Source organism: Rhineura floridana, chromosome 14, assembly GCF_030035675.1.
Source record: "Rhineura floridana isolate rRhiFlo1 chromosome 14, rRhiFlo1.hap2, whole genome shotgun sequence".
Classification (NCBI taxonomy): domain Eukaryota; kingdom Metazoa; phylum Chordata; class Lepidosauria; order Squamata; family Rhineuridae; genus Rhineura; species Rhineura floridana.
In genome coordinates, this window is record NC_084493.1 from 25,131,427 (window position 1) to 25,153,195 (window position 21,769).

The following is a 21,769-nucleotide window of genomic DNA, read 5'->3' on the forward strand; positions in this document are numbered from 1 at the left end:
ACAAGAGAAACCTGCTGTGTCAGCCTTCTGTCCAGCTGCAAAGAGATGTGCTTCCCAATGGGCTTTTGACTCGCTGGGTTGATTTGTTTTAATCTAGGTTGTCTTTTTCTACAAGCCTTTCAACGGGAGATCTTCATCCCAGTCTGAATCTCTGTTGGACTTGAACATGTTTTTACATATGGAATTGTTTGTAATTGTTGATGTTTTTCCAGTGAAATTGCTTTAAGATATTTCATGGGAAGCGATTCATAAATTGGAATCAAATCATTCAATCCATTGGTAGCCCCCTTCATTGGCTTTTAGTTATCATAGGCGCTATTTGCTTTTTGTTCTCTCCACCTCTCTCTGTTTTGCGATATTTACGTGTGCTTTTATTGCGACTCTGTGGTTATTAGCCACTCTGGGCACTGAGAATGGAGAGGTGGAACATAAATTATTACCACAAACAAAGCCCTTGTTTATGCAATCATACATTAAATAACAATAGAGTAATTATTCTAAAAAAATTAAGAAAAATGTTTGATTTCAGGCTGAAAAATTGCTCTGGGGAGAGGGGAAGAGTTTGTGATGTCACAGGCACCCAGGCAATCAGTGCACCACACAGCCGTTTTTTGCTTCAAGGGACAGAACTTGCAAGAGACTTTTGTACACTCATTAACAGCATGGGGAGTATGCTTTCCACATCAAAATGGGTCCTGCTCCTAAGGGCATCTAGACCCCTGTTCTCAGGTCTCAAAATTAAGATGTGTGATTTTTTAAATGGATTTTATTAATTTGTTTAAATGTAAACAGCACTGTAATCTTTCTGCACTGGTTCTACCTCAGCCATAAGGCTGCAACCCCCTATGCATGCTTACTTAGAATCATAGACACATAGAATAGTAGAGTCTGAAGGGGTCTCAACATCCTGCTCAATGCAGGAATCCAACTTAAAGCATTGTCTTACTGCTGTAATAGGAAGTTTTTCTTGATGTTCAGTCGATATCTGGCTTCCTTTAACTTGAGCCCATTATTCTGTGTCCTGAACTCTGGGATGATCGAGAAGAGATCCTCGCCCTCTTCTGGGTGACAATCAAGTACTTGAAGAGTGCTGCCATATCTCCCCTCAGTCTTCTCTTCTCCAGGCTAAACATGCCCAGTTCTTTCAGCCTCTCCTTATAGGGCTTTGTTTCCAGTCCCCTGATCATCCTTGTTCCCCTTCTCTGAACCTGTCCAGTTTGTCTGCCTCCTTCTTGAAGTGTGGAGACCAGAACTGGATGCAGTACTCAAGATGAGGCCTAACTAGTGCTGAATAGAGGGGAACTAATACTTCACATGATTTGGAAACTATACTTCTGTTAATGCAGCCTAAAATAGCATGTGCCTCTTTTGTAGCCACATTGCATTGTTGGCTCATATTCAGCTTGTGATCAACAACAATTCTGAGATCCTTCTCACATGTAGTATTGCTGAGCCAAGTATCCCCCATCTTATAACTGCACTTGGTTTCTTTTTCCTAGGTGTAGAACTTTGCACTTATTCCTGCTAAATTTCATTCTGCTGTTTTCATCCCAATGCTCCAGCCTATCAAGATCCTTTTGAATGTTGTTTCTGTCTTCCAAGGTATTAGCTATCCCTCCCAATTTTGTATCATCTGCAAATTTGATAAGCATTCCCTGCACCTCCTCATCCGTCATTAATAAAAACTTTGAAGAGCACTGGGCCCAGGACTGAGCCCTGTGGTACCCCACTTGTTATCTCCCCCAAGTTTGATAAGGAACCATTGATAAGCACTCTTATATTTAGCTAGCTTGCTAATCAGAATATCATGGTGCACTTTGTCAAAAGTTTTGCTGAAGTCAAGATATATTATGTCCATAGCATTCCCACAGTGTACCAGGTAGGTTACCCGATCAAAAAATGATATAAGATTAGTCTGACAGGATTTGATAAATCCATGTTGGCTTCTAGTAATTACTACATTGTTTTCAAGGTGCTTACAGACTGACTGCTTTATAATCTGCCCCAGAATTTTCCCAGGGATTGATGTCAGACTGACTGGTCTGTAGTTCCCAGGTTCTTCCTTTGCCCTTTTTGAAGATAGGGACATTAGCTTTCCTCCATTCATCCAGGACTTCACCCATCCTCCATTTTGCAAAGATAATAGACAATGGTTCCAAGAGTTCTTCAGCCAGTTCCTTCAATACTCTAAGATGCAGTTCATCAGGCCCTGGAGATTTGAACTCATTCAAAATGATTAGGTATTCCTTGGCTATTTGTCTATCAACCTCAAGCTGGAATCCTACAACTTCACGTTTCCTAGTAGGTCATAGACCCTTTCTTGGGAGAAGACTGAGCCAAAGTCGGAATTGAGCACTTCTGCCTTTTCTTTTGTCATTGATAGTTCACACCATCGAAATTGAGGAGGGGAAGGACAATGGGCACACTGGAAAGCAATGCATTGCCAGCTGAAGCATTCACGTGAAATATATTGTCATTCCTCTTTCCGAAGTCTAACATGTGAAACCAACCTTGCCCTCCTCTCAAAATGCATTTTGCTCCTTCTGTGCCCTCCTCCTCAATATATATATATTTCTCTGATGGCCACTGCTGCAAATCAGCTACAACCAACCATCCCCAGAACTAGAGGGTGCAACAGTCACAAAAAGGGGCATGAGTGGAAAAAGCATTCCTGCTCTATGCATGAGCTTGTTCAAGTTCCTCATCAGTACTGCCATCTAGCGTTAAGCTTTGGGAACTGTAAGCCAATGGGGTTTCTGCTACTACTAACATGCTCCTAAAAGGACCTGGGGAAAAAGGCAGAAGAGGGGAAGTGGGATGCATGCTACCCCAGTCTTATGGGGAAGGGCAGTGACTCAGTGGGCACAGCACCTGTTTGGCATGCAGAAGGTCCCAGGTTCAATCCCTGGCATCTCCAGATAGGACCAGGAGAGAACCCTGTCTGAAATTATGGAGAGCCACTGCCAGTCAGTGTAGACAATACTGAGCTAGATGGACCAATGGTCTAACTTAATATAAGGCAGCTTCCTATGTTTCTAAGCAAGCAGGGAAGGTCATAGCTCAGTGGTAGAGCATCTGCTTTGCATGTAGAAGGCCTCAGGTTTAATCCCCAGCATTTCTAAGTAGAGCTGGGAGACACCCCTGCCTGAAACCCTGGACAGCTGCTGCCAGTCAGTGTAGATAATACTGAGCTAAATGACGAGGCAGCTTCCTAATATGCCTGGATGGATGAGTAAAACAGAAGCAAAGTTTCACTTCTGAATTATCATCATTATCCCTCCAAGAGTATAGTCCTCAGCTATCCCCTCCCTGTCTTATCCTTACAATAACACTGTGACGGGCCCAAGGTCATCCAGAGAGCTTTGCAGCCATGGAGGGTTTCCTAATCAGGCCTTGCATATCCTGGTAAGAGACTCTTAACCACAATGACTCCTCATAATCTGCGTTTTCCTATTCATGTCACCCTCTTTTTGTAGCTATGCTGAAATCTTAACAGAAATGCAACCAAAACATCAACAGGAGGCAAAGCCTAAGAGACAGAAGTGGGGAAGAGCTACACAACCAAATGCCATCAAGATTCTTATTACTTCTGTAATACTTACCATGGTAGATCAAAGCCTTCTGGGTGTCCTTCTGGGGGAAAGGCCATAGTTCAGTGGCAGAGCATCTACTTTGCACGCAGAAGGTTCCTGGCTCAATTCTTCGCACCAGGGCTGGTGACAGAGGGCAGCCAGGTTGGGCTCTGGCCAAGGGCCCCTGCGGCCCAGAGGGGCTCCTACTTAGGGTGGCGCTCCCATTCCGTGATCTGCAGCAGCATTGGGTCATGCAACCCGTCCCTATTGCAGAGAGTGAGCTCCCAGGCACTCCCCCAGTATAGACAGTGTGGGCTTCAATAAGCCCGCTCACACATCCCACCTACCTCTCCCGTCAGTGTGAATGCCGTGCACGCTGTGTGTGCATGCTTGCCATCACCCAAAATGGCGATGGGGGCTTCCCTCAGGGGCTGACGCCCCACCATCTTGGTTGATGGCAGGCATATGCACCATGTGCACACATCATTCGCATTGACACAAGAGGTAAATGGGGTGTGTGGGCAGGCTGATTATCCCAGCGCTGCCTGTATTGCGGGGGGATTGCTGGGCTACTGTGGGTCTGGGTCAGGCTGGTGCCCAAGGGTCCAGTCATGCCTGGCACTGAAACTCTGGAGTGCTGTTACCAGTTAGCGTGGACAATGCTACGCTAGACAGACCAACAAGCTGCTTTTGTATAAGGCAGCTTCCCATGTTCCTATGACCGAAAGTGAATGCTGTTTTTGAACCCAGTTTCCATCCAGCTGTCAAACTGATTGCTAACAACTGGAAGAACCACGCATGCGAGTTCTGTCATGCAAATGTTTTATGTATGAAGGGATTTAGGCACCAGTTCCTGCCACTCCCAAACATCCCGCTTGCTTCCTTTGTTATTTATTTATTCAGCTTGTATACCGCCCGACTAGCAATAGCTCTCTGGGCGGTGAACAAAGTACAATAAAATCACAAATACAATAAAATCGCAGAATACAATGTAACAGAGCATATAAAAACACCACAACTAAATCCATACAACATAAAATTAACTTAAATTAAGATTAAAATGCCTCAGAGAAGAGGAAGGTTTTAACTTGGCGCCAAAAGGATAATAGTGTCGGCGCCAAGCGCACCTCCTCGGGGAGACTATTCCACAGTTCGGGGGCCACCACTGAGAAGGCCCTAGATCTTGTCAGCACCCTCCGGGCCTCCTTATGAGTTGGGACCCGGAGGAGGGCCTTACCTTAGCTAGGCTCTCTGACAACATTGGTCATAAGGCAGGTGTGGGGAAACTTTGGCTCTCCAGATGTTACTGAACTACGACTCCCATCATCCCTGGTCATTAGCTATGCTGGGCATCGTAGCTCAGCAACATCTGGAGTGCCAAAGGTTTCCCACACCTGGCTTAAGGGGACAGTTGTGGGCCTTAATGAAAAACAAATGTCGTTGCAAGAGAGATGAAGCCCACTAAGGAAAAATAAAATTTCTATGAAATATCAAGCCTCAGATCACCCATCATAAACGACTTGCGAGGATGTATTTTTCTGCTGATATTTTGCTTGATTTACTGACATTAAGGAGTATCAGTTCATAAGTAGATGTCTACATGCAAATAGTGTTTGCTATCTCTCAACCTAACCTACCACATAGGTTTGGTATGAAGTTAAAATGGCTAGGAATTGGGGGGGCATGTGTATTGCCTTGAGCTCCTTAAAGCCCTCCAGATGATGCTGAACTACAGCTTCCATCATCACTGACCACGTTGGCTGGGGCTGATGGGAGCTGACATCCAGGCCCTCCCTTAGCATGTGTGGGGCCCGGGGCAAAAGCATAGTTGGGGGACCCCCACATTTGCTCCAGGTCACCATCTTGGTCTTGGCCGAGTCGCCGTAGGTGCACAGGCACCACTCCCGGAACTGCCAGCCCAGCTCGCTGTCCCCGGGGCAGCTACAGCTCGCTGACTACAGCAGGAGTGGCGGCAGCGGCTTCAGCATGGCGGGCAGGCAGGCAGGCAAGCGAGCCCGTCCTGGGCGGAGAGAAAGAGACTGAGCGAGCACTGTGCCCTGCCTAGCAAAGGCGAGCAGGCAGGGAGGGAGGAGCCGGCTAGTGAGCAGATTGCCAAGTGCGCCCCCCCCAAAGCACGGGGCCCGGGACTGCCCCCGTTCCCGGTGCCTAGGGGCGGCTCTGCTGACATCCACCAACATCTGGAGGGGCACAGGGTCCCCACACCTGCTTAGAGAAAAGGCAAACAATGTCATAAATTGTAAATCTGTATAGATGCCAGCTCTGGCTGTTGTTCTCTGGATGGGAGGCCCCTTGGGAACTCCGTGGATGCCACCTCAGGCTCCATGATGAATGGCAGAATTCAACTAACCCTTCCTATTTGTGTTTTTTCCACAATGCCAGTTCCACAACTAATTATGCACCAGGAGTGATGTAACTGAAGGCAGTATGCTTTTTTAGGTTTTCTGTGAGCATCTTAGAGAGCATCTCCTAGAGCTTGCACAGATGACCAAACGATGTGCATCCCAATGGCACATTGCTCATAGCACAATGGAATTTGCTTCCACAAGATGTGGCGAAAGCCACCAACTTGGATGATTTTAAGAGAGGATTAGACAAATTCATGGAGGATTAGGCTATCAATGGCTATGCCTGTCAGAGGCAGTATGCTTTTGAGTATCAGTTGCCAGGAATCACCAATGGGGAGCATCCTGTTGTGCTTAAGTCCCGCTTGCAGATTTCCCATAGGTGTCTGGTTGGCCACTGTGAGAACAGGATGTTGGACTAGATGGGCCATTGGCCTGATCCAGCAGGGCACTTATTTTATCATGAAGAGTTGTTGTTTTAAGAACCTTTCGGTCTCATCTTGTAGTTTATTCCCATTCTGTTCCTTCAACTCTTGAGTCCCCTGGCTTGACCTTCGAAGGACTCTTCCAGACTGACATTATTTTCAGGATTCAGCTAATTCAGCTTTTGCAATTTAAGTAAATTTGGAGCTATTCTGCAACAAACCCGCTCCCTCCTTCCAAAAACTGGATTCCTTATGATAAGGAAAGTGACAGGAAAATGCACTGGTGTGTGATAATATCTGCTTGATGCAACATCCTCCCCGTAAGCAAATCGGAATGATTGCTTAATGCATAGCTGACATTGTGAAATCTTTTCCCCATATTCTGCTCAAATCAGCATCTTATAATAAACCATGAAAAGACAAAAGTTATGACCTTTACAAAAAAAAGGCCGAACCATCTCTGGCGTTTAAATGGATATCTAATAGATCAAGTAGCAGCTTTTAAGTACTTGGGGATAACTTTTCAATCATCTAACTCCTGGCAATTACATACGAAAATGACAATTTTAAATGCGAAAAGAACCTTGAAAGCCTTATTAACCTTTTTTTATAACAAAGGGGGACAGATTATACCTGCAGTTATTAAAGTGTTTGTGGCAAAAATAATACCGCAGTTGATCTACGGTTCACAAGCCACCACATGTTTGAATTTTGCACCTTTGGAGGCAGTACAAAACTCCTTCCTTAGATCTATTTTAACAGTTCCCTCTTGTGTACCAAATGTTATTTTAAGATTAGAAACAGGTTTACCAACTATAGAATCCCGTATTTGGTGTCACAGAATCACCTTTTGGGTAAAGTTAGTATTTAATCCTGTAGGATTGGCTCCCCATACCCTAAGAGATAGTTTCCAGTCAACATGGGAAAATATACTATTAGATAAAATATCAACCCTAGGATTTTCTATCCCAATGATTTTAGATATGGGTTATATAAAGGCCAAGGCAAACATCTTACAGAGAGTTAGAGATATAGACTACCAGCAACAATTGATGCTAGTTAGGAAGCATAGATATAATATCAAACCCTTGCCACCTATGGCATATCTATCTAATCTCACATTACCTAAATGGCGTAGAGCATTCACATTGGCAAGATTCAATATCTTACCATCGGCGCTTCTAGAGGGTAGATTTAAAAAAGTTCCATATAACGATAGAAAATGTCCATGCGGTAAAGATGAAGTTGAAACAGTTACACATGTTTTATTACACTGCCCCTTCTATTACGACCTTAGAGGCCAACTAATTACACCTATTTTAGATTTATTACCTGGTAGAAGTGAAGCATTTTATGCGGAGTACCTGCTGGCTGATCGATTTACTGCTGTAACGAAGAAAATTGCCAAATTTTGTGCCATAGCTATTCAATGTAGGAAAACTTTGGTAACTTGAACGTTTTTAAGATGGTTTGAATTGTTTTAACAGTGTTTGCTGTATTTGATATTTGTATGTCGACATATTTCTATGTTTTTTGGTCTGTAACCGCAATAAACCTATCCATTCCCAAATAGTTCGTGATGAATACTCAACAAAAAGGTCATCTAGAAGCAACCAAAGAGCTCCAGAGTTCCTTCCAACCTTGCATTTCCTATTTAGATCTCCAGGCATTTCCTGTCTCGGCTCAAGAGCAGGCTCTTGGGCACAAGACAGTCAAAGGAACCAGCTGATGGGAGTAGGGGAGTGCCCACCACCATGTCACTGGCAATCCCCCAAATGGCTCCTCAGCCCTTCACCTTTTTCATTCTGTCCCCCTCTGCCAGCACGGACCACACTCCTTCATCTGGAGGCTTTGGCAAGTGCGACTCTGCTCTGTGTGTAACACACATACAGAGCTGACCATATATGGAGCCACCTGTTCTTCAGATACCTTTGTGGTGTTGTGTGCCATAGATTCAACGGACTACCACCTGGAATGATCTGCCTTGCAGGTGTTGCCCCTACCGGGGAGAGGAACCGTAGCTCAATGGAACAGCATCTGCTTTGCATGCAGAAAGTCCCAGTTTTGATCCTTGCTGCCTCCAGTTAAAAGGATCAGGTAGCAGATAGTGGGGAAGACCCCTCTCTGTCAAAGACCCTGCTGTAAGAATAGACCAGCAATGGGGAACCTGTGGCCCCTCCAGCTATGGCTGTACTACAGCTTCCATCACACGTGACCACTGGCCATGCTGGCTGGGCTTCACAGAAGTCGGGAGTCCAACGACATCTAGATCACTGTTCTTCAACCTTGGGTCCCCAGATATTGTTTCACTACAATTCGCATCATCCTTGGCCATTGGCTAAGCTGGCCCGGGTTGATGGGAGTTGTAGTCTGACAATATCTGGGGACCCAAGGTTGAAGAACAGTGATCTGGATGGACAAATAGCCTGGCTTGGCTGTGTAAGTCAGCTTCTTGGGAGGGCTTTTAAATCCCTTCCCAGCACAGGATTCCATCAAAGTGCTCGAGTGGAGAAGAGCTGTTTAGCTTTCACAGGGAGCGACCAAGGAAGAACCAGTATACTGTCTTCAGCAGAGCGAAACAATCAAAAATGGACCAAGAGGAACATGTGCATAGCCACGGTATGAAGAGGTAGAAGTTTATTGGAATATAAACATTCAGATAACATGTAAGATAGAAAAAAACCCCACCAACAACATATACAGACACTTGCTGGAAGGAAACGTCTGAGGTATTTATTTATTCACCATCTAGGCTATCACATTTTATTTCTTCCTTTAAATAGATAAGAAAAAAAAATCCTAGCTGCAAGGCTGCTGCTGCGGCTGATTTCAGAGCAACACACCTCCCTTCTTCCTTTGGATCTGCCTGGGAGGAAGAGGCAGCAGCAAAGAAAGGGCTCTGTGTGTGTGTGTATGTTATCAGTCCTATTTGCTCGGCAGGACCCGAAGCGCCTGTCTGGGAGGACAGCGCCCTCCTTCCACCCTGATGGCTAAAAGGATCTTGTCCTTGAGTCTTCTGGTGCTACTCAAAAAGCACTGGGGCCTCTTTGCCAGACCAAAAAAGGAACAAAGCAAAGTGAAACAACCTTTGGGGGAGCGAGCTGTAGCTTAGTGGTAGAGTATATGCTTTCGTGCAGAAGGTCCCAGGTCCATCCGCTGCATCTATGTTCATAACTATTTGCACAGTCCAGAGTTAAGAAGGTCTGCACTTGCTTTACAGCAAACAGGAGAGGGCTTGGGTTCTTCATCCTGTGCCCACGCCTTTACTCACAAGGCCAGCCTCTCCAGACTAGAGTGCTGCGGGGTCCGGCGCCTGAATTGGGGGATGGGGAGAAGAGACCGCCTCTGCAAAAATGAAACCTGGTCCAGGAGAAAAACAGCCCTTTCCATCGTATCAAAAGCCCTGAGCGTCATACAATCTCTTTAATATGCAGAATTGGGTATGGTTAACGCCCTCTCTCATCTCCCTCGTCCGCATCTCACCAAGCCAGAGTCCACTGCTGGTTTCTTGACTCCTCTCCAAAGCCAGGCAGGCACAACAGAAACAGATACACAACTCAGCCAAGATTGCCAGCATCAAAAACAGCCCAGAGAAGTGGGGGTGGCAGTGATGAATTTTCACCATCTACAATGGCCAACCCACAAAATGATAAAAGGTCCAAGTCTGATGCTGTAGCTCATTTTAATGAGGTATATAATATATATATATCATTACAAATCCCCAAATCTACCCTTTTCCCTGAACTAGATTAAGAACGACCTTTTAGCTCCCTGACTAGTTCCAGTTCTAGCTGTGTTATGAAAGCTTACAGGCATCAATACCCTCGTAGTGCGGAGGTCGTTCCAGTGATTCAAGCAGCTTTCTGTGCAAGAAATATAATGTTAGGAAGCGCAACACGACCAAACTAGACATGACAGGTGAAGACCCGTTTGTTTAAACTCAGGCCTGCCTGAAATTGCATGCAACACAGGGCAGTTTTTTTGAGGGGGAAGCATAATCTTTAAATAAAAAGGGGCACATGGGTTTGGGGAGTGCTAAACTGCCCCATGGCTTACTCCTTGCCAAGTTAGTTCCCCCCTTCAGATGCTTTTCTCCTGAGCCAAGAGCAAAGAGACCCTGGCTCAGAGAAAAGCACTGGAGGGGGAGGGTTCAGCTCCCCTTAACTATGCACCACCACCCTTTTAAAAATCAGATCCCTTATCCTCACACCCTTGCCTTATACATAAATCAGAGCACACCTAGTTTTATCTGCCACTTTCCTGTCTAGTTTGGTACGTGTTAAGCGAGAAATCCCAGAATTGATTGTTCTCAGAGCTTGTGAAAAAAAAGAGTGTTCAGAAAAAGCAGCCCACTTCCTCAATCCTCCCTCTCCTACCTTAGGGTTCTGCACTAGAGTGCAGAAAAGAAAAAAGAAAAAAGCTGAAGTGAAAACCGGAAACCAACAGTTATGCAAATCAAACAACTCTGGATAACAGTCACTTACATTGCAGGATGCTGTTCCACGAGGGAAGGACGCCTAGGAGTCACTGAATATTGAGGGAATCGGTGTAGGGAGAGTTAGAGCTGTGTTAAGCATAGAGGTTGCAATGCACATCTTCAGGTTCCCTCTCCCTCCACCCACCCCCCAGGAGGGCTAATAACCTCCTAGCTTAAAAAGCAAATACAAACAGTTTATCGGGGAGCCTAAAGAGGAATCCTACCAGAAATTCAGTTTCCCAATGGAAGGGGAAGGGCTGTAGCTCAGTATTAAGAGCACCTGCTTTGCTTGCAGAAGGTCCCAGGTTCAATCTCTAAAGGCAGTCAGTGTAGACCAGCAGTTCCCAATTTTTCCCCCACGGAGCATTGGAAAATTACTGATGGTTTTGGCCAAACACTTAACGATAATGGTGATGCGCCGTGCTGGACACTGTATGATTTTTAATTGTATCTTTATTGCTTCATTTATTTCTTGCGGATTGTGTTTCATTCCATAGAATTCAAATTGTAATACAATAAAGTACAATATAAGAAATAAAAGAAGCAATTAAAAATACAATTTAAAAAATCAATAGGGATATTTAATGGAATGGGCGTGCCCTCTCCTGTCTTTACCCACAAACCCACAGACACACCACAGACCGTGGAACGCCGGTGGTCCATGGAACACAGTTTGGGAACGACAGAAGTAGACAACACTGAGCTAGATGGGCTCATGCCTAACTCGGTATAAAGCAGCTTCCTGCAGCCCTAAGCTGGGACGTAGCCACCGCTACCTCTCTGAGAAGCACCACAACAAACAGCTCACTCTTTGGCTGGGCTTTCTTTTTTTTGGGGGGGGGGGGAGGAAGAACACACAATTAAAAACAAAATAGCCAGCGAAATGATTCAGAAGGTTCACACCAAAACCTGCTCTGGCGCATGTTTCCCTGCTAAAAGCAAAAGGGACCAGAAGCAACAGACGGCGAGTCCTGAGATGATAAATCTTACGCCACGTGCAACACTTGTCATCTTGCTGCCTGGTAGAATTAAGTCAGCTAGCTGGATGAACCAGACAGGCAGTGCCAAAGGAAAGCAGATAAGCCACAGGGTTTTACTACTGACAAATTCTTGAGCCACAGGCTCCTGGCAGAAGACATGCCCAGGGGATCAAAACTATTTTGGTTGGGGGCTCCCCAGTCAAATGGAAGCAGCAAAATATTGGTAAACACACCATGCGGAAAGCAGAAAGGTTTTGAGATCTCCCAACCTCCAGCTTTGCTTCTCTGCCTTGCCCCTCCCATTTCGCTCTTTCAAGAGAAGTGGCAGCAAAGAGCTGACTGCAATGGATGGGAGGGCCTGAGAACTGGCCACAGATAAGCCCCCACTCCCAACTCATGGGCTTATCTAGTCATCTAGGGATGGCCACTCAGCTTGCCAGACAGTGCTGCAGGAGACAAGAGTTGTGTTTTGCTGGAGACCCTTCCTGACTCTCCCCGACAACCCTGCATGGTCAAATCCCTATGACCGTGGGGATAATTTGCATTATTTACAAAGCCCCAAAGACAAATAAAATGTTAACCTGTGGAATCCTTTGCACATAACGCATGAGGAGTTTCCCCAAGAATTCTTGCCTCATACTTCACTCAAATTTGGCAGGGCTGTGGCAGGGGGAGAGCAGATATGTTTGCAGATTATCCGGTCCACAGTTGGCCATATCTGGCTTAGGGCAAGGAGATCCAACTTCTATATTCTCTAGAGGAGCTCAGTGGCAAGAAGTGTATTCCAACACACAACCTGCTCAGCACCACCTGGCATTAATCAGCTTCACAGTTACAGACCATGCAATCAGGTGAAAGGAGGTAATCAGTTGGGGAGCGGGGCAAAACCCTTTGCAAAAGGTTGCCCAAGAGGTTGTCTGGTTGTGGTTCTTTGTCTTTCTGGAATCTGCATGAGATAGCAATGCAAGAAAATGTGTAGGCAATCTTCAAAAGTAAAAGCAGTATAAAACTTTTAGCTGGCCAACTAAAACATTGTAGGTACAAGCAAGTTTTCAATTACAATAGATCTTTTCTCCAGGCTGGATGCTGGTGAACCCAAGGTTTGCTTTTATTCTGTTGGGCAAAGTAGTATGCTAACCCAAGTATTAGAAATATATATTATTTAATAGTTGTCACCATAAAACGTCTTCTCTTCATCACATAACATATGTTATATGTGAAGATAGAGGTTTACATAATATGCACAAAAAATTTGTGCTGGCGTTGGCTGGTATATAAGGAAATGATTGAATTAAAAAGGCTCATGAAAAGGAATGAACACACCTGCTGACTAGCCCTAGATTTCCAGATTCAGACAGATACTTAGACAATATATCATATAGGTTATAATGAGTACAACTAGGACCTAAAAGGAATCCATTATTATGTAGCACAAATTTTTCAACAGTGACCACTGAAGAAGACCTGATATAGGTCAAAACATGTAAGTTTTGTTTTGACCTTTTATCAAGTTTTTGTATTAAGAATTTATTGTGCAGTTGGTATGTTTAGATATATATGCACACAAGAGATTGTGGATGTTCTGCAAACTTTCCATCTTTGCACATGATGACATATGTTTTGTGATGAAGATAGTTGTTTTAATTATGTTTTATGGTGACACCTATTAAATAATACAAATTTACATATTCTTAATACTTGAGTTAGCATACTACTTTGCCTAATTTTTTATTTCAGCTTTTGTAAAGGTTGGGTTTGAATCCTTTGGTGGTACATTTTGCTTGTACTCTGTGACAATTTAGTTAGTCTTATTACCAGTATTAAGTGGCTGTTACATTTCTTGAAAGATTCTGATGGACCAACTAGGCTATCTGCAATTTTTGTCTGCTGCGAAGCATCCAGTGTCTCATTGCTTTTCCAAGTAGCTGCTGGCTGAAGAGAGAGAGAACATTAAAGTGTGTAATCCCTCTCTCTTTTACACAAGCTAGAATTTTTATCACACCTTCAATACAATTTGGCAGGGTGGATGGAGGCCAGATAAAACTGCTTTGCGGACCACGTCTGCCCTGCCAGTTGACCATCCCTGGTGCCGGACTAATATTTACAATCAGACCTGAGACTTTTCAAGTGGGAATCCCATGTTCTCTCATTTGCATCTCCCCTTTGATAAATCTGATTTGTGAAGGAACAAATGTGTGGTCACTTGATTTTATCTGGCAGCCGGAAATGGCCAAATTACTTGCAAAGAAAGGCTGTGTCACCCTGGCTCCACAGTAACTCCCATAGCCCAAAGTTACATGCTCACATATACAGCTGTTAGGAAAGGCCCTTAAGCATGGACTGTGACTAGAGCAGAGCTAGCTATAATCACGCCAACATGTGGCTAGAAGGGCACGCTTGCTAAGAACTGTGCCTGAAGGTTGTGCAGTAGCAGCACAAACCAGGATTCCTGAAAAGTGAAACTTCCCCCCCCGCCCCCCCACCAGTCCCTCTGCAGAAGAAGCCTATGTTGTAACTGAGGTGGCAACAACAGAAGAGGTAGGAGTGGCTTTTGCTCCCAAGATGGCTGTAGCCAGAGGAACTACAGACATAAGCAGACTGGTCTGTTTCAAGGATTGAGGTGACAAGAAAACCTCCTGCAGGTCATTAATCTTGCCTGCTCCTTCTTTTAAACATCACATTCCTCCACGGTAGTGCTTTGGACAAGTTACTACAGAGTATTGATGTGCTTGAATTTTGCAAAATTTGAATCTGACACCGGATTTCCTAGTTATTCATTTTTTCTTATCCTCATGGATCAGGTTTTTTTCTAGCAGTTTTCCGCAGCTGAAGCGGATTTTTTTAAAAAAATTAAAATATCAAAATAAAATATTGATATTAATAGATTTAAAAAATCTATGAAAAGACAATATTTTAAAAAGTATCAATATTAATATTGATATTTTTGTGGGAAAAAAACCAAATTGGTATTTATTGCAAATAGCAAACGTTGATCCCTTACAATTAGGTACCGGAAGGAAGTATGACGGAGGGAGAATCGAACCGGCACTGAAATGCGGATCTCATCCCTACTACAGAGGAAAACACCTGGAGAAACATTGTACTGGAACTAGAAATCCAGGGCTGTATTCAACTCAGAGGAGAGTTTGAAATTAATTAACCTAAGGCCCCATCTGCACCATACATTTTAAAACAGTGTCATGCCACTTTAAAGAGTCATGGATTGCCCCAAAGAACCCTAGGAACTGCAGTTTGTTTAGAGTGCTGTGAATTGATAGGAGAACCCTACTCCCCTCACAGAGCTACAATTCCTAGAGTGGTTGAACAACCAATACCTCTTCCCAGTGAACGTTGGGAACTGTAGTTCTGTGGGGCCTAAGTCAGTCATGTATATTAACTACAACGGGTCTACTCCGAGTAGGACTAGCATTGAATAGCACTCCCATTTTAAAAAAATCATTTTTTTTTACAAAAGCTTACATAACTAGGCACCAGCATCCTGTGCCTAAAGATATGTCCAGAAAGGAATACTTTTATTTATTAATTCTTAATGCATTTTTAAACACACCCTTCAAACACAATTCTTCAGGGCGTGTATTTTCCTCTGGAGGAACTTGTCCAAAAGTACCACTGTGGAAGGAAGAGGATGAAAGGCCTCTTAACTAATTCCTTCTAGCTAAAAATGAGTGCAACAACTATTTCCAGTAGCTTCATAGTGATACAGTTACAGGTATGCCTAGAAGGTTTTCCAAGTTGAGGATTCTGCCTTCCTTCTGAAATAAAAAATAAAAATGGGAAGAGAGTAAGATCCTGCAATTTAGAGAGGACTTAACTGCCTTGTAGCTCTGTGTTTGAATGACTGATCTTGGAGATCAATCTACCATGAGCACTTGGGTTAGAATCCCACAAGAACCAGAGTGCTATCAAGAGGCTGAGATATAATCAGAACTGTGGTCAGGACTTTATTTCAAGGGTAATAAGGAAACAAAATGCTCTGATACAGGTGTATCCAATGCGGCACAAAGTTAAACTCACTTAGCGGTATATTTGCACCGCTGGTGATTTTCTTTGCACCAGCAGAATGTTGTTGCGTAAGAGAATGCATAAGTAGGTTGCTGGTAACTTTGTTGCACAACAGACTGTGCACTCTGTTGCGCAGCAAGTTTCGGCTAGCACAACTGTTGCATTAGATTCCTCTGTCATGCAACATTAAAACTTGTGCTAGTGGACAGAGAACACTGGGTACAGCCCAAAGGGTTGGGACTGGGATGCGCCTAACATTGAAAATCCTGAACTACAAATAAATCCTTCAAGGAGAAAACAACATAAAGTCAACGAGAGAGAGAGAGAGAGAGAGAGAGAGAGAGAGAGAAAGAGAGGGAGACAGAGAGGTGCCAGCCTGAGAAACCAACCATGCATCCACCTCCACCACCTATTATCCCATGCCTGAAACACCTTGCACCAAGTGCTTCCATGCTATATTGAAGACATCAAAGTTTTTCCATCCTTCACTCAGTGGGTTCCTTTGTGTGTGTGTGTGTGTGTGTGTGTGTGTCTTTGGTGCTACAATATATAAAATTAAAAATAAAAAGCAGTTCAACAAGACATATAAAAAGAAGCTTTAACATATGCAAATCCTTCCAGAAGAGAAAAAAAACCCAACAACAACACAGCAATAAGTACATATTTCTGAGGTATTTCATCTGCTCAGGAGAAGCTAATGCAGATCTGTAGGATGACCGAGATTCGCCAGGGTAAGAGAGGGAGGGCTGATTCCCGTTGGCAAGGAGACGGGCTGTCGATCCAATGGGCAGGCAGGGGACGTCAACTACAAGGAAGAAGCAGAAACAGGCTGAGGTTCAAGGGAGGCACAAGGAAGCGTGTGTACGGCGTGCACATGCCCAAGTAAGAACAAGAATTCTTTTATCTAAGGGACAGCGTGCAGTTCCCTCATTAGGATTCTAGAGGGGAAGATGTGAGAGATGCTCAGAAGTGGCAGGCTGTGCGAGGGGCTGTGATGCAGTCATGTAGGGGTGCCCCCCAAATACTCAGGGAGCAGCCAATTCCCCTTCCACATACTACACAGAAATAGGATGTAACCACAGAGGATTCTGGGCAAGTGTGAAGCAAGTGAACACAAGCAGCAACAGAGGAATAGCCTTGTACTTTCAGCATGAAGACATCTAGTCTTGGGATTTTTTGGGAGACAGGGAAGCAGAGGGGGGGGAGAGAGAGAGAGGAGGGGGCATAAAATGTGCCTACCTGGGGTAATCCATTGGCTTTTTGATTGACAGGTTGTTTTTTAATCAATGTATCTCCATCCACTCCTGGGATAGAAAGAAAGGAGCAATGGGATCGCACAGCTTAACTTTGCAGGGAAGGCCCGATAGGAGTTAGGCTGTGGAAGAACCTCCCACTGCAGGCATGTGAGTCCCTCCTTTGTGGGAAAGGCTGGGCCAAGTCACAAAGAACAGCTCCACAGATCACTTGTGCTCTACTCAGGGGGCTGAAACAAAAGGCTTGCCTGGACCTCCCAACTGTCCTACTCCATGCTGCAGATGAAGTAGCACTAAAAGGGATTTCCATGCTGACACCCATCCATCCTCCAGAGGAAGGTAAAATACCCAACATATGGAAAGAGACAGGAAATGCACTCGCCCTTTGAGCCTAAGCCAGCGAACTGGGGAGAGGGAAGGTAAATCCACACATTAATGCACAGAGGGACCAAGACATATGCATGCGTGTGTGTGAGTGTAAAACAAGGGGGAGAGAGGTATCCAAGGATATGGGTGAGAGAAAAGAGAGCTACATTTTCCCCATGCCGCTGGGGATAGGATTGTCAATACACTGTAATCATGTTAGAAAAAGAAGTCCTTTGGGGTTCTGGCTTGGAAAAAATGGGTTTCTTGCCTTGGCCTTTTGCTACCGTGGCGAAGCTCAGTCAGCTACAAAAATGCACAGCCTGTCCAGAGAATCCCTGATTGAAACACGCCCTGTGTCCCTTTACACTCCCACCCCCACCTCACCGCCCTTCTTTTTCCATTGAGGACACAGCAAGACCTGAAGAAAGGCGAGATGGACAGCGAGAGACCATCCCGACGGAAACTTTGCCAGCGCAATGGAATCTTCGGTTCTCTGTCGCTAGCCAATTGCAAAGCGGGTTTCCTCCAGGCGAGGTCACCAGCAGGACTCCTTTTGAGCCAAGAGGAGCCGCTTGGGGCCAGAGAGAGCCAGCCTGCCCTGCTCTGCTTCCCACTCAGAGAGACCAGCTGGTTGAGGGCTCAACACTGGGAGTGCCCCTAGAGGATGTCGGGCTGGGGGAACAGTGGGAGGAGCTGCTGCTACCGCCGCCGGTGCTCTGCGCGCTGGATCCAGCGATTAGGTGGACGACTGGTTTCTGGGCAAAGAGGACTCCTGCAGGACAAAGACAGGGAAGGAAACTTAGCAGGCCAGCACTGCCACCCTTGGGGAATGGGCTTACTAGATTGGCAATGGGAGAATCAACAGCCACATCAAAAAACAAATAAATCAGAAGATTGTTCCGAATTGTTCTCCAGAGACCAGCCATTCTGCAGTTTGGCACAATCCACACACAGATCACAGCATGAAGCCGAAGGAGAAAAAGGGTTGGAAGGAACTCAGTGGTCAAAATAAAGAGGCAGGTAGATTGTTCCAAATATTGGGCAGTTCATTCCAGGAAATCTGCCAACCTCAACCCCTTGTCCCATTTCAGAAGTGGATACTCTCTCACCAGCATAGATTGTGCCATTGATTTCCACTGACATATTAATGCTTCCGAAGCCAGATGGGGTCCAATTCAATGCTGCTGCTGTCGCTGCTGAATCTGATTTATCCTCTGGTGGGGTAGAGAAGAAAAAAAAAGATTAGCGTGAGTTGGGTTACGGTCACCCCATGATTTAGGATTACCCAGTGCAGTGACCTAGGCTTGGGAGTGCTTCTCAGTCTCCCTCACTTCCCCAGTCCTGCTAGCTAGAAGACAGCTAACCTACTGACAGACATCTCATCTTGGTCTCTCCTATGCCTTAACTCACCAATAAAAAAAATATGGAAGGAAATAATGCACCCTACACTGCCCACAGTACCAGCTGGGGAAACTTAAAGAACCTGGGACATTGGAAGACATGCATAATGGGTGTAAACCATAATGGGATTTTGGACAGAGGGTCACAACTGGTATGGAAATTGCACAGCAGATGGGCTTGACCCCCGCACCCAGAACACACCACAAATAAGCTGACCAGGGTGGTTTCGAAACTGGAAAATGGCTCCTAGCCTCAGCCTCCAAAGGGGCTCAAGAAACAAACAGCTGGCTGCAACAAGACTCTGTAGCGGTGGCACTTCCCCATCTCTCCACTGCTTGTGCTTCTTGGGTCCATGTGATAAAGATGCAGTCAGCCCCAAAACAAGACCCATGAGGCTCCTGACGACTCACACTGTGCTTGCACCAGTCGCCAGGGTAGCTTTATGAGGAGGAGACTCAGCTCCCTTGCCCGCTAAATGAAGACCACCAGTGAGGAGGAGGAGAAGCTGGATGTTCCTTGTGGGCTGAATGAAAACTCCTACAGGCCAAATACGGTCTGACCCATAGTTTGGTTTGTTAAACCTTTGGTTTAAACCAAGATGTTGTACCTATCTCCCCACACCCCATTCTTTAGGTGGGGGGGATGGGATATTGTGCTGCTGGGGCCTTGGCTCAGGACCAGTGTGAGTACCGTGCTAGGAAAAAACGTACCCTGTCCCTTTTTAGCCACCAGGCAAGAAAGCCGGCACTAGAGCAGATGGGGGGGGGGAACCTTTGGCCCTCCAGGAGGTTGCTAAACAACAACTTCCATCAGCTCCAGCAAGCATGGCCAATGGTCGAGGATGATGGAAACTGTTGTTCAGCAACATCTGGAACACCAAAGGTTCCCCATCCCGGCAGTACAGCAAGGGCCGCATCACCTCGACCGTTGATTTTGATCTTCATGGGCAGCTGTCGTGCCATGCTGAACAGGTTCCGTTGAAATGCCTGCTGGACAAACCGCTGCTCTTCCTCCGTCATCCGCGCAATCTTCTCTGCAGGCTCTCCGGACTCCAGCCTCTCCCTCAGCTGTTCCAGAGTGGCAGTTCTAGCAGCTGCTATGGTAGCCTGCTGGTTTGCCAAGGTCACAGGCATGGCAATGCGATTTGGCGTGGACACAGTCAGGGGGATGCCATCGCCTAGAACAGCAATTGGGCAGCTCAGGAACCTTGGCAAAGCACCCTTCTCAAGGTAAGCAGAGAAGGGAGACACAGCTCAATAGGCAACTTGCCCAAGGTTTATTTATTGATTTATTATTCGATTTATATCCTGTCCTTCCTCCCGGCAGGAGCCCAGGGCAGCAAGCAAAAGCACTACAAACTTTAAAACATCATAAAAACAAACTTTAAAACAACAAGGTTGAAAGAGCGATCCAGGCACTGCTGTTAGTACTAAACTGCCTTTAGATTTTCCCTCTAGGGTAGTAACTACATATATCCCTGGTGCTGACAGCAAAATGGGTGTCGGCCTACCAGGAAAGCGATCTTGGGAGTTGCAGGGAGGAAGAGAAGGGAGACTACACCACTGGGCTTTTCTTCTTTAGAAAAAAATAAGACTAAAGGGGTGGGGAAGCATGACGAGAGATTTATACAATTATGTGTGCATAGTGGTGTTTTTCTCTGCCTTGTGTATTTTTATTTGCTTATTTAAGGCATTTGAATACTGGCTTTACAACAAAAATCAGCTACATAATTAAAGTGATACAGCTTGTGGGTGCACACACACAAAGTGCTATCCAAATCTAGCACAACTACACAACCAATCCAGACAGCAGAGTGGGTGACTATTATGGTGCTTAAAATATAGCCTCCTTTCCCATCAGATCTAAAAATAAAATTATTTCACTGAAAATGCCTGAAAGAATAATAATGAATTTAGCATGATGTCTAAAAAATAGTAAGAAGTGTCAGATGAACTTCTTTGGAGAGGAAATTCCGTTAACTGGGGTGTCACCAATAGAAAAAGCTCTCTCTCTTACTGCCAACCTGCTTGATTTCTGAAAAGGGCCTCAGTGGAACATCTTGACTCTCATACAGGTTGATATAGGAGAAAGTGACCCTTAAAAGACATCTGGGCTGGTTAAAACTAGCACCTTGTATTGAGCTCAGTAATGAACCTGGTAGAGATATATTCTCAACTCAGCTGCTGCATCTTGGGTCACATTCACACCAGACATTTATTCCACTATTATTCCACTTTAAATACTCATGGCTTCCCCCAAAGAGTCCCGGGAAGTGTGGTTTGTGAAGAGGGCTATTTCCTCTGAGAGCTACAATTCTCAGAGTGGTTTAACAGTCAATCCCTCTTCCCAGGGGACTCTGGGAATTGTAGCTCTGTGAGGAGATTAGGAGTCTCCTAACAACTCTCAGCAACCTTCACAAACTACACCTCCCATGATTCTTTGGGGGAAGTCATGACTGTTTAAAGTGGAATACTAGTGGAATAAATGTACAGTGTGAATGCAGCCTTGGACAAACTGCAGCTTCTGAACCGTCTTCAAGGACAGTGCCACATATATCACATGACAGTAGTCTGACTGGGATGTTACTAGAACATGGATCCCTGTTGCCAGACCATACCTGACCAGTAGAGGTCGCAGCTGGCACAGCAGCCTAATCTGGGGGGAAAAGCACTCTGTGCCACTGGACTCCTGTATCTGGTTGCAAAGCTGGCTGAAAGAGTACTATTAAAATTCAAACTTGGTCTTTCAGGGGGAATACAAAAACATTCAAGGCAAGTTGTACCCCCCCTTGCTTCTGGGGTCAAGAACAGTGCCTCTGTCTTTGGGGGATTGAGCTTCAGTTTATTGGCTCTCATCCAGCCCACTACTGATCTTGGGCAACACAATTCAGCTCTTCTACTGTCTCACCT

At 45.2% G+C, this 21,769-nt stretch overlaps 1 protein-coding gene across 6 annotated transcripts in view; it reads right to left on the reverse strand.

Annotated features, from left to right (window-relative positions):
- Positions 1-8,975: 8,975 nt before the first annotated feature.
- ARID3B (AT-rich interaction domain 3B) overlaps positions 8,976-21,769 on the reverse strand; it is a 75,322-nt gene continuing 62,528 nt past the window's right edge. For 5 of the 6 annotated variants that reach the window (XM_061594952.1, XM_061594953.1, XM_061594955.1 and 2 more), the window contains exons 7-9: positions 19,780-20,037; positions 18,569-18,673; positions 8,976-18,231 (exon numbers count right to left, since the gene is read on the reverse strand). In XM_061594952.1, the coding sequence (XP_061450936.1) occupies positions 18,074-18,231; positions 18,569-18,673; positions 19,780-20,037 (521 nt within the window). In that variant the 3' untranslated portion in view covers positions 8,976-18,073. The remainder of the gene's footprint in view (positions 18,232-18,568; positions 18,674-19,779; positions 20,038-21,769) is intronic. The other variant, XR_009758934.1, reaches the window with a different exon arrangement.